General features: G+C 39.9%; 2 protein-coding genes across 3 annotated transcripts in view; both read right to left on the minus strand.

Moving 5' to 3' along the window:
* LOC130435749 (tyrosine-protein kinase CSK) overlaps window positions 1-1,930 on the minus strand; it is a 17,397-nt gene extending 15,467 nt beyond the window's left edge. The window contains exon 1 of the mRNA XM_056766568.1: window positions 1,768-1,930. The gene's annotated coding sequence lies outside the window, so the exon portion shown is untranslated. The remainder of the gene's footprint in view (window positions 1-1,767) is intronic.
* A 1,258-nt stretch (window positions 1,931-3,188) lies between these two features.
* The window catches only part of LOC130435366 (enhancer of mRNA-decapping protein 3-like), a 15,115-nt gene continuing 3,303 nt past the window's right edge, over window positions 3,189-15,000 (minus strand). For both annotated transcript variants that reach the window (XM_056765949.1, XM_056765948.1), the window contains exons 4-7: window positions 10,580-10,771; window positions 5,054-5,207; window positions 4,749-4,966; window positions 3,189-3,834 (exon numbers count right to left, since the gene is read on the minus strand). In XM_056765949.1, coding sequence (XP_056621927.1) covers window positions 3,506-3,834; window positions 4,749-4,966; window positions 5,054-5,207; window positions 10,580-10,771 — 893 coding nt within the window. In that variant the 3' untranslated portion in view covers window positions 3,189-3,505. The remainder of the gene's footprint in view (window positions 3,835-4,748; window positions 4,967-5,053; window positions 5,208-10,579; window positions 10,772-15,000) is intronic.

A 15,000-nucleotide genomic window follows, 5' to 3' on the forward strand; every position in this document is an offset into this window, starting at 1 on the left:
ACTCTGAAGTAAATATTATTAGTTGTTTACAAACTTTTCACATTTCTCAAGGATATATATTCTTCGAGACTTGCCGAGTTTCTCGCGTTCAGTGACGTCATCGTCGATAGTCTGTTTAGTAATTAAAAATGCAGCGGGAAAATGTCAGGAGCTGTATTTTAATATCTCTCATGTCCGCAGGACCTGCATGTGCAACAATTGTTCTTCATTTTGACGTTTCTACATCAATTGCATGATTCCAGAGCGGACTTTTATACATTATTTTACTATTACTTCCGTTTGGGACTTTTACTATTGCGCTGTCAGACATGCGCACACACACAAATCAGTTTACATGCAGCGCGAAATCACAGTAATGAGCAAAAAACTACATCCGCCGATCGGTTCTCGCTTAAAGCAGGTTATGAGCTTTACCTGATAAAAGAAACCCGTTTTTACTCGTTTACATGACCTTACGTATCAGATTATTAAGAACAATCGGCGTAAGACTGTTGATGTAAACGCGCTCACCGTCTCAAAGCAACAGTTTGAAAATAAAGTTTACGATGAAGCGTTCATTTGATAAACACATCGAGTTTAATGACAAGGGACAGGGCCGAGCATGTGTGTGTGTGTGTGTCTGTGTGTAAAGTGTCTCTCTACAAACACTACTGTACGACACACACGACTGAACACAACACACCAAACATCACACACATGAGTATATTTCGCATCCTACAACACCAATCACTGCAAATGTGTTCCTCATTTAGTCAAAGTGTGTTTTCTGTAAAGCACTAGAGAAATAAAAGTGAACTGAGATTCTTCCGATCACCTGTGAAAGAGCTTCACACTTTCTCTCGTGTTTCTGAGGGGAAACGCTGTTAAAGGTTGAGTGATTTCTGCCCATCTGACCTCATTGGAAGTGACCCGCTGGTACCCGGCCGGAAGTCGTGGCGAACGGGCGTCTCGCGACAGACACGACAGACGGAGAACACGCGTGCTGCTGTCTGCCTCTTTAAAGACCTGAAGAAGATCCTCATCATTCTACCTCAAAAAACTAAATATCAGCACATTGTTCTGACAGTGAAACCATGACACACTACTTTAAAAAGACGTTTTTAGGACGTGTAATATGATGTTGTTTTTAAAGGTGCTTAAATAAAACTTTGTGCATAATATAAAAAAAGGTCATTTATGTGGAATGTATTCCAAAAATACAGTAGCACGCCCACACTTCTATATTAGTAGGGTATAGTGATGACATATATGAATGAAATACTTTTTTGACCACCACATGAATAAACTTTATTTTACTTTATAGTTTTATTTGACTAACTCTTGTGTTGCAGCTCTGTACAGAAACGTGTATTTAATAAAAAACAACCCGAGTTTCAATCGCAACCAGCTTCAATATAAACCAATGTCAGATGCTGTTCAACTCTATAAAACACTTCATTGACAACACATCAGTCCTGCATCATCAGGACACACATGCATGATGTTCAACTGTATTCAACAGTCCAGAAACATCTCACCGAGCATGATAATACACGCACTGCCGTCAATAACACTCAAACATGTGAAGATCACATCTGCATACATGAGATCAGACGAACTGCATGTGTGTTTTAAAGTATAAAACCACGAATGCATTCATGTGCAGCATGTACACACAACACAGACAAGACTCAACGTGATGGTCAATGTGCAGCAATAAACACAGAATGAGATGAAAAGAGTTTGACTGCTGCTGCTCGAGACACAAACACGCGCACATTCACTCACCCTGATGTCGAATATCCCACAATCGGCTTCAAACCTCTCGTGTTCGATTACAGTCTGGTGAGTTCCGATCATGCAGTGTTGCCGTTTTTTAGATCGGACAGTGTAAATCGGGCCTGTAGATGAAGAGGAAATGAAATAAGATGAAAAATGTCGCGTCGCGGGGTTTTTGTGTTTCTAGCGCTTCCACTCTGAGTCACTGCAGCTGTGAGACACAGGCGCTCCAGCAGAGGGAGTTGGTACGTTGGGAAAGTTAAATTCAATTTAATTTAAATATTGTTCATTGTTCCAAAGCCGCTTTACAGGAGAAAACAAGACACACACAGAAAAGGTAAAACACAGCACAGTGCACGGTGTTCATACAACAAGCAAGGTCAGTCTAGTAAATAATATCTAATAAATAAATATCTAATAAATGAAGTCTATAGATGCCAGAGATTCTAACCTTACACATTTAAACCCGCTCTATAAATCTCAATAAACTGACTGAACTAAATCTTTATTATAAGTGTAACCACAGACGACTGTGATTCGTCTGTACTGAGCATCGCTGAGAAAAACAACACGCATCACGTCCCAACGAAGTCGCTTTTGATGCCACATTTAGTTTAAATAATGACGATATCGTATAATAGTCATTCAACTAAAACTACACAATTAAACACTGAAATTTTATATGTATTATTTAGACCCAAACGGATCATTATTCTCTCCCCCACACTCACAAACAGAGGCTATGAAAACAATTTATACAGGACATGAGACGGTTTCTGCTCAGCTACCAAACATTGGATATATTGTATCTACCATACAAATGAAAAAGTATTAAAACACTTCGTGTCTACAATGAGTTGCTCATTTTAACGGCTCTTCAGTGAACGTGGAAGAGAAGTCAAGAGTGGCATCGCTCGACTTATGAAAAGCGCTTCGCCGCTTCCGCGCATGCGTGAATCGCCAACACCGCGCCGCCGGGAGAGCTGAGCGTTAGCGATACGCTTCAGATCTAAAGTTAAATCATTAACTTTCACACAATTATAGAGATAATAAAGCACCGGGTAGAATCGCGACGTTCTCTGATCAGTGAAGTTAAAGGTTTTCTTCAGTTTTCTCATAGTTTAGGTGTTTGCGGCATCTGCTGGCCGCTCAGAGAAAAACACACGAAGGAAAGCGACGAACACGAACATTAATGTGAATAAAATGAAATCACGTCAATGTGACATTATTAACATATGATTTACTTTTCCATCATTATGAAGACAGTTAAAATGTTATTCAAGCAGTTGTCAGTTTCTTGATCATAAAATAATGTACAATGAAAAAATATGTAAGATTAATTCATTCATTTGTATAAATAACAAAATACTGTATGAATCTGTGCGGGGATCTCATTTTCTTGTAAATCTTTATTTTTTGTTTTTTTTAATAAAAGCTTAAATTTCATTTCAATTTATACTCCCAATACACTTTAATAGATGGTGGCTTAAAGTAGAATGATGAAGTGCATCACCTGGTGGTAGAAAACAGCCAAAATAAATGAGAAATACATCCAACAATGATGGGTTTGACACTTTTTTAGCCCCCTTTTACCTTACAGTAAATGTACAAATAAATATGAAGAAACAAAACAGCAGGAAGGATGATCTGTTATTATTTGTCATAAATATGAAAGTGTTTGATTGTTTCTGGCATTCACACCAGCACCTACAGTGACACAATCCACATTCGTCTCTATCTGTCACACTCAATAAAGTGGAATGACAAATCTGGACCCAAACGGCGACACGTAGTCGATCCCCACGTCGTGAAACACCTGCTGTGGTAAACCGATGTCACACAGGTAAACTCTGCCCTCACCCTGCGACAGAGGCAGCGGCAGTCCCAGACACAGACACCATCTGGCCTCCACGGCGTGATGATGCCCGCTGATGGGCGGGTCTACACTCAACACCGGAGCTCGATTCTGATTTGCCCAGTCGGCGGCCGCTTGGTACCAGGGCTGTTCTCCGAGAAAGATGCTCTCGTGACTGTCCAGACAGTTAATGACCAGATCCACCGGTGTCACGGGCAAATCTGACAGGAAAACATGCTTCATATGAGTAAATCAGGTTTTCGTTTCTGTCTGTCTACTCTGAACAAAACACACATGACATATTACAGCACGCACGTGTCCACCTGACAGACACATTTATTTAGAGCTCTTCTTTTTATTTGTGTGTTCAACCTTTGACCTTTGCGGTGCTCATGCGATGACCTGCCGATTGAGCTACAGGCTACGTATTGAAGTTTATTTTCCAAACATAATCTTCAGAAAAGATATCTAGACGTATATTAAGACAAACAGACATTTAAGAAAATTGGCCTCGCATTTTGAAATGACCAAATAAACGAATAAAAAACACTGTTAGGAAAAATGTGAGTTCACCATGAACTCAAAAGGTTTTACACAAAGTTCTAAGCTCTTTTCTAACAGATTCCAAAACGGATAAACTCATTTTATTAACTCTGGGGCAGTTGGAGAATGAGCCTATTTCCAAAAAAAAGTGTAGTGTTCTTTTAAGTGTGCACTCTGGTCAGAGATCAGTCTGTGTACGGCCAGCAGGGGGCGAAACTCTCTCACCCTCAGAGTGTCAGTGAAATGGCTCAAGGTAGAAATGACCAGAATGATCTTCACATCAACTATAACGTGTAACATCTGAGCAGATAGCACAGGTACATCTGTAAGACGTCTGCTAAAGATCTGGAAAACATCTGCAGTGTAAAAACATCTTAGAAAGAGCTGTTGAACATCCATTCTAAATTATTCACCTCATACAGACGTCTTCTAGAGGTCTATATGACAGTAGACGTCTCAGAGATGTTACGTGTGCTATCAGGGGATAATCCATCAACAAATCATTCCTCAAATAATCCTGCAGTGACATAAAATGTTCATAACAAGCCGTTATATCATCTCTCATGTGTGATGATGTGCATGAGAGCGTCACCTCTGATGTTCTGCACATGTCTGCCGCTGGTTTGATTGAAGAGCATCAGTTCAGTGGTGACGGTCTCCTGCATCTTCACACAGTTGGGCAGGAAGACGATCACATCCACCTCGTGATTGGCTAAGTGTCGTCCGCAGCTCACGCCCTGAGCGCCCTGAATGTGCGGCCCACACAGAAGCACAACCTGAGGCCGCCGGTGCACGTTTTTTGGGGTCAATCTACATCGGACACACATCAGTGATGCTCGCTATTAGTTCTGTTTTAAAGATGAAATGAATCCGGTGGAGATGTTTTTAAGATGTCACCTGTAAGGACCCCCGAGCAGCATGAGAGCCATCTGACCCGCACAGACCCCCGTCATCTCCAGCCTCCGCTCCACAGACAGACCAAGACGCTCCGCTGCGGCCAGCAAACGCTTGTAGACATCGTAAGACACGCTGGAGACGATCAAACCTGAATCTGAGACATTGAAAAGAAGTGTAATTACTGCGGTGTGATTTATACAGAGAATCCGGAGTCCTCAAGCGCTTTTATCACACCTCTTTAATATCTCAATTATTTCTCTTGGACATCTCATGTGTGTCTAAGATGTTTCTGCTGAGAAAAAGCGTCAGAAATCTGACAATTGTCTTGTTCATTAGAGTTTGAGAAGAGATGTCAATAATGTGTCAGGCTGAGCTCAGTTTTGTCTGCAATCAAAAGTCAATATTATTGAAGATCTCATCACTGTAAAAAATAATTTTGTGTCGTAGTAAGATTCATGAAATGACTTGAGTAAACTTTACTTAAAACAATTGTGTTCTTGTTTTTCTTTAAATCTCGGCATTCTAAATGCACAAATTATTGAGTGAATTTAACTTAATTTGATCATGTTCAACCCACTTAAACTTGTATAAAGGATCTTTACTTAATTATTCTGTGGTGGGACTACATTAATTATTTTACTTGATTTCACTAACTGAGCAGTGAATTCCAAGCATGCTTTGCACGAGACAGCATTGAGAGAATAATTTTTTTGAAAACGTGCTATTTTATGTGGTTTACAATAAAACTAAAGATTTGATATAGTTAATTGTTCAGATGCCTTTAAGATTTAGAAGAGATTCTGTTTGTATTTTTCAGTTTCCTGGTTAGCATCGTTCAGAAGAGAGGTGCTTGAGTTCAGCTCATTGGAGAGATCATCATGTGTGTTTTATGGTGGTGCTGCTGATGTCAGTTCTGAGACTCTCAGCTTACTTGTACATCATATATGTTGTAAACAATAATAAAGGTTAAACGGAACTTAAAAGTAAATCAGGTCATTTTTTACAGTTTATAAACTTTGAACATTTCACATCACATGTACTCAAATACAGATTATATAATCTACATTCATTTACACCCCATTGTCTTCGTGGGTCTCTTCTCTTTTTCATTTTCTTTTTATGCAAGTTTAGGAGAAACATCTGAGGATAGGGGTTTAAACTAAAATGAAACACAATTGAGAACTCCTGAGCTATGAAAGAGAACCTCTGAGCGTTATGTTTGATCAGTACGTGTGTTTCCTCAAACAGTCACTGTAACGTCTCATTAAAACAGAGAAATACATCAGGTCATTTAGAGATTTAGCTGAAGTTTGCAGTGAGCGTCCTGAACATTCTTCATACTCGTGTCTTCTTTTCATCCTCTGTGCTATGAATGTGAGACCATCTATCAACATCTCAGTCAGTGTGAGGGGCTTTATGGCCGACACCTTTTCTCACACTAGACAACAACACCAATCAAAAAGCAGGACGACCTGCCAAATGACAGAGAGAGATGTCGTGCTAAGGCTGGATTTGTTATCTCAGCTCTGTCCGTATCTCCACACCCCAAAGCTTTTATCACACCTGCACAAAGAAAGGTAATATATCACACACACACACGCGAGGCGATAAAGGCTTTAGAAGGAGGACAGAGAAGAAACACGACATGCTGCTTGTGAATCACACGCACACTTTAGTCATGAGCCTGAGAACACGCTACACACATGGACAAATGCGTGCCTGCTGTAACACTCACTCACACACACCCACACACACACACACACACCCACAGAGCACTGCACATACACACGCAAAGTTGAACCTGCTCGACGGGGTAAAACACAGCAGATCAGTGCAGTAAAATAAACTCTGCTGGAAGCAAATCCTTCAAGCGTGATAAAGACAACTACAGACTGAAACTAAAATCACAGAGCTGGAGCCCAGCCAACACCAATTAGAGAGAGAGAGAAAGAGAGAGAGTTAGAGAGAGAGAGAGAGAGAGAGAGAGAGAGAGTGAGAGAGAGTGAGAGTGAGCGAGAGTGAGAGAGGGCGAGAGTGAGAGAGAGTGAGTTAGAGAGAGTGAGAGAGAGAGAGAGAGAGGGGGAGAGTGAGAGAGAGACAGGGGGGAGAGTGAGAGAGAGGGGCAGAGCAAGAGAGAGAGTGAGAGACCCTAAACTAAGAAAAGTGTTGAGCATGTACAGACTCAGTGATCACCAGCTCACTGTAGAGACGGGCAGACACAGACACACATGGACACCGAGAGAAGAGCAACTGTGTCCACACTGCACACACAATCAAGTGGAAACAGAGCTGCACTTTCTCCTCTCCTGTCCCAACTACACACACATCAGAGAAACATTCTTCCCCCAGTTTACAAACTTACACAAAGACTTTGACCAGTTTCAACAAAAGGACAAGATCTCATACATACTGGGAGAAAAGTCAAGAAGCTCAAACCTGCTGCAAGATATGTCAAGTCCTGCCACGACCAAAGAACAAGCAGCACAACACAACACAACACAACACTGACAGGACAACACACACAAACTAACACTATCACCCTCATTGAGAACTTTAATTAAAACTCTTTTTCTGTTTATATTGAGATGTATATATATATAGATTTTTACTTATAGACTTTTAATTTTATTCTATCTTATTTTTGATCTTAATCTGTATTTCTGCATGTTTATATTTAATCTTGTGCTTTGGCAATGTAAATTTTCTTTTATCATGCCAATAAAGCTCCTTTGAATCTTGAATCTTGAGAGAGAGAGGGGGAGAGAGAGGGCAAGAGTGAGAGAGAGTGAGTTAGAGAGAGTGAGAGAGAGAGAGAGAGAGAGAGGGCGAGAGTGAGAGAGAGTGAGTTAGAGAGAGTGAGAGAGAGAGAGCGAGAGTGAGAGAGAGAGGGGGAGAGTGAGAGAGGGGGAGAGTGAGAGAGGGGGAGAGTGAGAGAGAGGGGCAGAGTGAGAGAGTGAGAGAGAGAGAGAGTGAGAGAGAGAGTGAGAGAAAGAGAGAGAGGGGGAGAGAGAGAGGGCGAGAGTGAGAGAGAGGGGGAGAGTGATAGAGAGAGATAGAGGGGCAGAGTGAGAGAGTGAGAGATAGAGAGAGAGGGGGAGAGTGAGAGATAGAGAGAGACGGGGAGAGTGAGAGAGAGAGGGGGAGAGAGAGAGATAGAGAGAGTGGGAGAGAGTCAGAGAGTGAGAGAGAGAGAGTGAGAGAGGGCGAGAGTGAGAGAGAGGGGGAGAGTGATAGAGAGAGATAGAGGGGCAGAGTGAGAGAGTGAGAGATAGAGAGAGAGGGGGAGAGTGAGAGATAGAGAGAGACGGGGAGAGTGAGAGAGAGAGGGGGAGAGAGAGAGATAGAGAGAGTTGGAGAGAGTCAGAGAGTGAGAGAGAGAGAGTGAGAGAGGGAGAGAGTCAGAGAGTGAGAGTGAGAGAGGGGGAGAGTGAGATATGCAGTATTGTTCTCAAAGTCCATTTTTATATATTTGAATGTTTTTCAGCACCTCATTTTAACAGCACATTATATTTGTTGTGATGTTGTTTCTTGTCATAACGTGTTTTATGTCAATTTTTTTTGCAATATTATAACTGCACACAATCATGCCAAAAGGCACCTTTATAAACAGAGAGAGAGATGTATAATTTATATAATCATGTATAATTTACATTTTTCTTTGGTCTGTTTTATAAATATGGTAATAAACACTGCTTTATTTCAATTTGTGTTTTCTAGTTTGATTTAATGTTGCAGTCTTTGTAAACAAGTTTTTTCCATTGCACACATGATTGTACTCGGCACAGCTGCAAATGTTTTGGCATTACAAATGTACAGCTTTTGTCATATAAACACAATATTAGAAATAAAGCAAATGAAAATGAAAGTGAGAGAGAGAGAGAGAGAGAGAGAGAGACTGTTTGGCTGAGCAATGGCAGACGAGTGAATGTGAACTGTCCTTCTGTTTGGAGACACTGATTAAATGAGAAAAGAAGACGAGCAGATCATCTATTGAGCTGCCAAGACACACAAGTTGATTTAAGTGTTTTCAAAGATTCAGTGAAACAAGATGTTTATGTAAAGCCATGTGTGTGTTTGTGTGTGTGTGTGTGTGTGTATTGTTTATGTAAAGTGTGGCACAGTGAGGAAAGGATAATTACACAGAGAAACAGAACGGATTACAGATGCCAGCCTGACAAACTCAGACCTGTTGAGCCTGTATGCCGCCGTTCAGCCAGCGTCTCTCTCTCTCTCTCTCTCTCTCGCCCAGGACAGAAACACAGCGTGTATATGTGTGGCCTTCAGGTTGTTGAATAATGGGGCGACTGAGATGCCAGCCTGATAAAGACCCTATTTCCCCGACAGGACAAGCAAACACACACTCATCCTGACTCAAATAGACCCCCTGAACAAGGGACACTTCACACCAAATCAATTTATTCACTCACCTGTTAGTGAGTCTTTCTTCAGTGGAACACAAAAGAAGATATTTGGAGAAATGTCTCAATGATGTTGTATTCATGTAATGGAAGTCAGTGTGGTTCAATGTTGTTTGATGATCAACATTCTTCAAAATATCTTCTGTTGTGTTCTGAAGAATAAATTCATACAGTTGTGACATCACATGATGAAATAATGTTCTTTATAAACATGCAAAAATAGGAATAATTGCATCTGCACGAAACATAAACAGGAATGCGAGGGTTAACTGATGGCCATGTGAAGCGTATTCACAGGTGAAGGACGAGTCAATTTTTTTCACAGATAATAAAAGCATCTATCTGAAAAAAAAACCTAGGACTGTCAAACGATTAATGTTTGTGTTTACATAATAAAAGTCTGTGTACTGTGCATATTATTTTTATATTTATAAAAACATACAGATACGCGCATATATTTAAGAAAAATATATAAAAATCAATAAACATTTATATACAAGTTAAATTATTGGTAAATATAAATAAATGCACATGTGAATATTTCCCATATATGTATTCATCTATGAGTATGTGTACTTTTATTCTGGATGCGTTTAATCACGATTAAAAGTTCGGCAGCCCTACAAAAGCCCTGTTTGATTTGAAACCTCAAACTTGTAAAGAGCCTGAGTTACACTGGGTTCAAGGGTCGTGACGCTTGTGTCTCTGGTGGTTTTCCGAGCATGTCTTTATCAGGTCTTCTCTTCACGCTATGCTCAGACGAAAGGGGCACTGGCACGACCCGCATAACGTTTTGGGAGGCAATTATCTCGGCTTGTTTACCTCTCTGGGATATTTTTAGATCTGAACAAAACATTCTCATTCCATCAGGGCTGGAAGTGGATGTGTAGCTGATAATGGATTCAGTAACACGGCTGTGATAGCATCGCGCTGGACTACGTGCCCCAACGCCAACACCACACAACATCAGATTATATCCCTTTCAATCTCTAGTGAGCTCCCTAAATAGACAACTTATCCAAAATATAAAGTGAGGACTGAATGAAGCCATCACTGAAACAATTGACATCTTGTTTTATTCTTACCAGGAATGAAAGGTGAAGCTCACCGGTGTAATATTTCTTTTCTTCACGCTGCGCTGCGGTCACAGGATCATTCGATGTCAGCGTCAGTCGTTTATTAAACGCCGGCAGATTTCCCCGAAGATCCACATCAGTGTCTGTCATAAAAGACTCACGATGTCCTCCTGTGATGTTCTCCATCTCTGCTCTTCTCCACATGACCTGACTCTCATGACAGCCTTTCAAAGACAGAAACACACAAATGATTATAATGCAATACACAATCAACATATTTTCAACAACATTCTAAAAATAAAGCATGAGATGAAAATAACTGATTTATTCAACAGTTAATAAAATGCTTATTGTAAAAACAACTTATGGAATCAACAAAACTCAAGGATCAATGAAACCTTCGGAATCAGAATGTATGTCACTGAATTAAAACTGAAACTCACTAAAAGTAAAACAGAATTTTAACTAGAGCCATCAAACTATTAATCGTGATTACTCGCATCCAGAATAAAAGTTTGTGTTTCCATAATATATATATATATATATATACACATACACGTATATAAATTTAGGAAATATTTAAATGTATTCATTTATATTTACCGATAATTGAAATTCTAAATAAAAGTTTAATATTCGTTTATTTTTCTTAATTATATGCATTTATGTGTATGTGTTCATGAATACAAAGTTAATATGCACAGTATACCGACATATATTATGTAAAATCAAACTTTTATTCTCGATACGTTTAAAACATTATATATAATTTTAACATAAAATTAAAGCTGCATTCCATTACTTGTGGCTCTCTGTTGTCATTTCTGTCTGAAGCAAAAAAAGTATTTTACGTCATTTATTTTACTTTACTTTTTATTTAATTTGTGCTGAAAAACAAAAAAAAATCTATAAAATGGGACACAGCTTCATTTATAAATCAGTATGTTGAGTTTGACTGATTTTAGATGAAGAGTCAGTTTTTGAAACAGATTTTTGCGTCCTTTTTGTTCATTTTCAAGCCAAAAGGTTAGGATTGCAGCTTTAAAAAATAATCAAGAAAACTAAACACTAAGACAGAACGTCTCAAAGCACAAAATAAAAATCAAATATATGTTCTATTCAATTAAATTTGATTTATTTAGATCTGTTCACAATGTGCATTGTTCCAAAGCAGCTTTACAGGAGAACATAAGAAAAACACAGAAAAGGTCAAACACAGTACAGTGTATGGTGTTTATAGAACAAGTAAGATCATTCTAATAATAATAAATAATATCTAATATCAGCAGTCTCCCGGTGAGGAAGCCAACACGGCCCAGAGGCGAGGAACCCAAACTCCAAAGAGAAATAAATTGAGAAAAAAACCTTGGGAGACTCAGACGGGAGGACCAGTTCTGTAAGTCATGTATTAGCAGCTCAAACCATTAACAGACATTGTGTTAAAAAAACCATAAAGCTCCTTTATTACACATCACAAAGATTTCATTATATCAGCATAATGCTGCTTTATATTTTGGTCAAAAGAGGCTCAATTTGGTTCGTTTTAAATTTACATTTACATTTAGTCATTTGGCAGACGCTTTTATCCAAAGCGACTTACAGTGCACTTATTACAGGGACAATCCCCCTGGAGCAACATGGAGTAAAGTGTCTTGCTCAAGGACACACTGGTGGTGGATGCTGGGATCGAACCAGCAACCTTTTGATTTACCAGTTCAGTGGTTTAACCCACTAGACCACCATCTCACTATTTAAAGGAAGGAACGTCATTTACTCACCCTCACTTTGTTCCAAAAATACATTACCTGTTCTGATGAACACAGAGAAAGATATTTGGAAGAATGTAGGACAGCAAACAGTTCTGGGACATCACTCACCACTATAGTAAGAAAATTGCTTTATATATATATATCTTTGTTCTGATGAACACAAAAGAAGATATTTGGAAGAATGTAGGACAGCAAACAGTTCTGGGGCACTTTTGACTACAATTGTGTTTTTATATGGTAGTCAACGGGGATCAGAACTGTTTGGTAAAAACAAGAACAGCGAAACAACAAAGACATTTTAGAACAAAGGAATGTATACAGATGTGGAATATCTAGGTTTTGAATCTGTACAGAAATTATGTCTGTTCTCTGTCACACACTGAAGATGAACTGATCTGACACCACATCTCAACCCCGAGACATCTGAACAATGTTCACGTTAAAATCACATACAACTGTTACATAAACAAGATTTGTGTTTTCTGTTGGTTCTTCACATAACGTGACATTATCTGTGTCGACCACATTTTAAACATTCTTTGAACACGAGTCAAAAATAACACTCATGTCGTTACACAGATTTAAACGATTTACAGCCTGGAAGTCCAGTACAACACCGTAAGACAGACTGGACTCTGGAGTGAGTATACATATGGACAAAGACAACCAGTGATTGAATTTAAATGAACCCAGAAAACATCCATATTTGACTCAAGTATGACTTCAAAGAAAGCTTATATTCAACCTAGTGCACATGGGAAATCCCAGTGCATTGTGGGTAAGTATTAAACAGTTTGGACGCTCACAGTGCACTACACAGAGGAAAGGGAGCCGTTCTGGACACATGAAAATGACAGTCAGTTTGAAAGTAAACTAAAAGATTCTTTTTCTTGCAGACTTAAGCTTAAATACAGAATCAGGCGTATCTCCACAGCCCAGAGTCTCCTCCGCTCCACACACAGAGAGCAGAAGTGCGGAGGTCACAGCATCATTAATGGGGCGTCACCTGCTGACCTCATCAAACCCGAGGACTCCAGCGCTGTGATAACACTGCACTGATACACTTGTGTACTAATACATGCTCACACAAAGCAATAACAAAGAAACTGGAAAAACCTGGTGTTCAGCCCCAACCCAGCTGAGCTCTCACGCTAACACACTCTCGCACGCCAGTCTCACTGAGTGTCAGCCGCACCGCGCTCTCACGCAAACCGACCGCTTCCTACTCGCTGTCACATACACACGCTGTCCGGACGGACATCACGCAACGCTAATGAATCAATTAAGACATCAGATCTCCGACTGATGCACACTGCATGCAAGTACACTAGGCAGGTGTCTAGATCTTCAGCGCTGACCTTTCCCCTAAAACCTGAAGAAAACTTTAGGAAATGATATGGTGCATATAAAAACATTCTTATGTGTGTGTTTATAACGATTATCATTATTCAGATTGTATGTAAATCAACATAAACTCAAATCTGGGATGCACAAATACTTTACACACACAAAAAAAAAATGAATATTGCTATATTTAATCAAATTGAATATATTGCACGCACATTGTATTTTTACAGTCAAGTCAATGAGACTCATTCGCATTACATCATTTGGCTCTAGAAATAAGATTAATTTCCTTTATTTTAAGGGAAAATTCACTTATCAAAATTCCAACTGAGGAGCTCAGATTAAATGAGGTTATCTCTGTAAATTGCATAAAGTGAGCAAAAATATTAACAATTCACACTTAGTTTTACTATGACATGCGTAATTTTCCTGAAAATATCTCGTTTCAAGGATGGTCTGAGGTCACAACAGATTTTAATAAAATAAACAGTGAAATAAACATGACGACGTACAACAAACATGAAACTGAACACAATCTCATGCGAGTTCACGGTAAAGAGTTTCTCAAGAGTTTCTTCGGGTCACGCTGAAAATGTTGTCATGTTCTCACACGGCTGAGATTGACAGACAGTCGGAAAACAGTGTCAGCTGAAAACCCCGCCCACCTGCCAGCGACCAATCACTTACAGGAAGGAAGTGACAGGAATATTAGGGCAATGGCAACAAGCGGCTTAAGTAAACTTCCAGCTTCTGAAACGGAGAGAAAAATGTGTGAAATAATCAGTGCGTGAAGGGCACGAGAGGAAAGCTCGGTTTAAGAGAAAAGAATCACTATTGTCCTGCTGCAAACACTTGATTTATTTCTGTAATAATCTCCCGGCTGTAGTTTCAATGCTTATGAGACGAGTCTCTTTCTATTTCAGACCAACATCGCGTGTGAAAACATCCGCCTCGCCCCGGTCATCTGCCCCACCTCGGCCCTATGTGTTTGGTGTGTTGTTTGCTGGCCAGCAGACCGTGAGTGGAGAGATTAAGCAACAAAAAAAGAACATCAACCACCTTCTCCACGAATATGTTCTGCCCTCGCAGGCACGCTGGAACTCAACTTCCTGTTGTTAGGGAATTTCCTGTGCTGAGAACGAGAGAAGGAAAGAGGCAGAGAGAGGCGTAAAGGCAGTAAACGCAGCCGAGCATGACCTCTTCCCGAGGAGCCACACAGCCGGGGGCCCACGGTGTTTATTGATTTTAGTCACACACATATTATAAAGAGGAACTGTGGTATAGGCCTCTGGCACGCTATGGGAACCTTCGGAGGTCGTGCGGCGAAGGGGGCGGTC

This window comes from Triplophysa dalaica, chromosome 14 (genome assembly GCF_015846415.1).
Source record: "Triplophysa dalaica isolate WHDGS20190420 chromosome 14, ASM1584641v1, whole genome shotgun sequence".
Taxonomy (NCBI): Eukaryota; Metazoa; Chordata; class Actinopteri; order Cypriniformes; family Nemacheilidae; genus Triplophysa; species Triplophysa dalaica.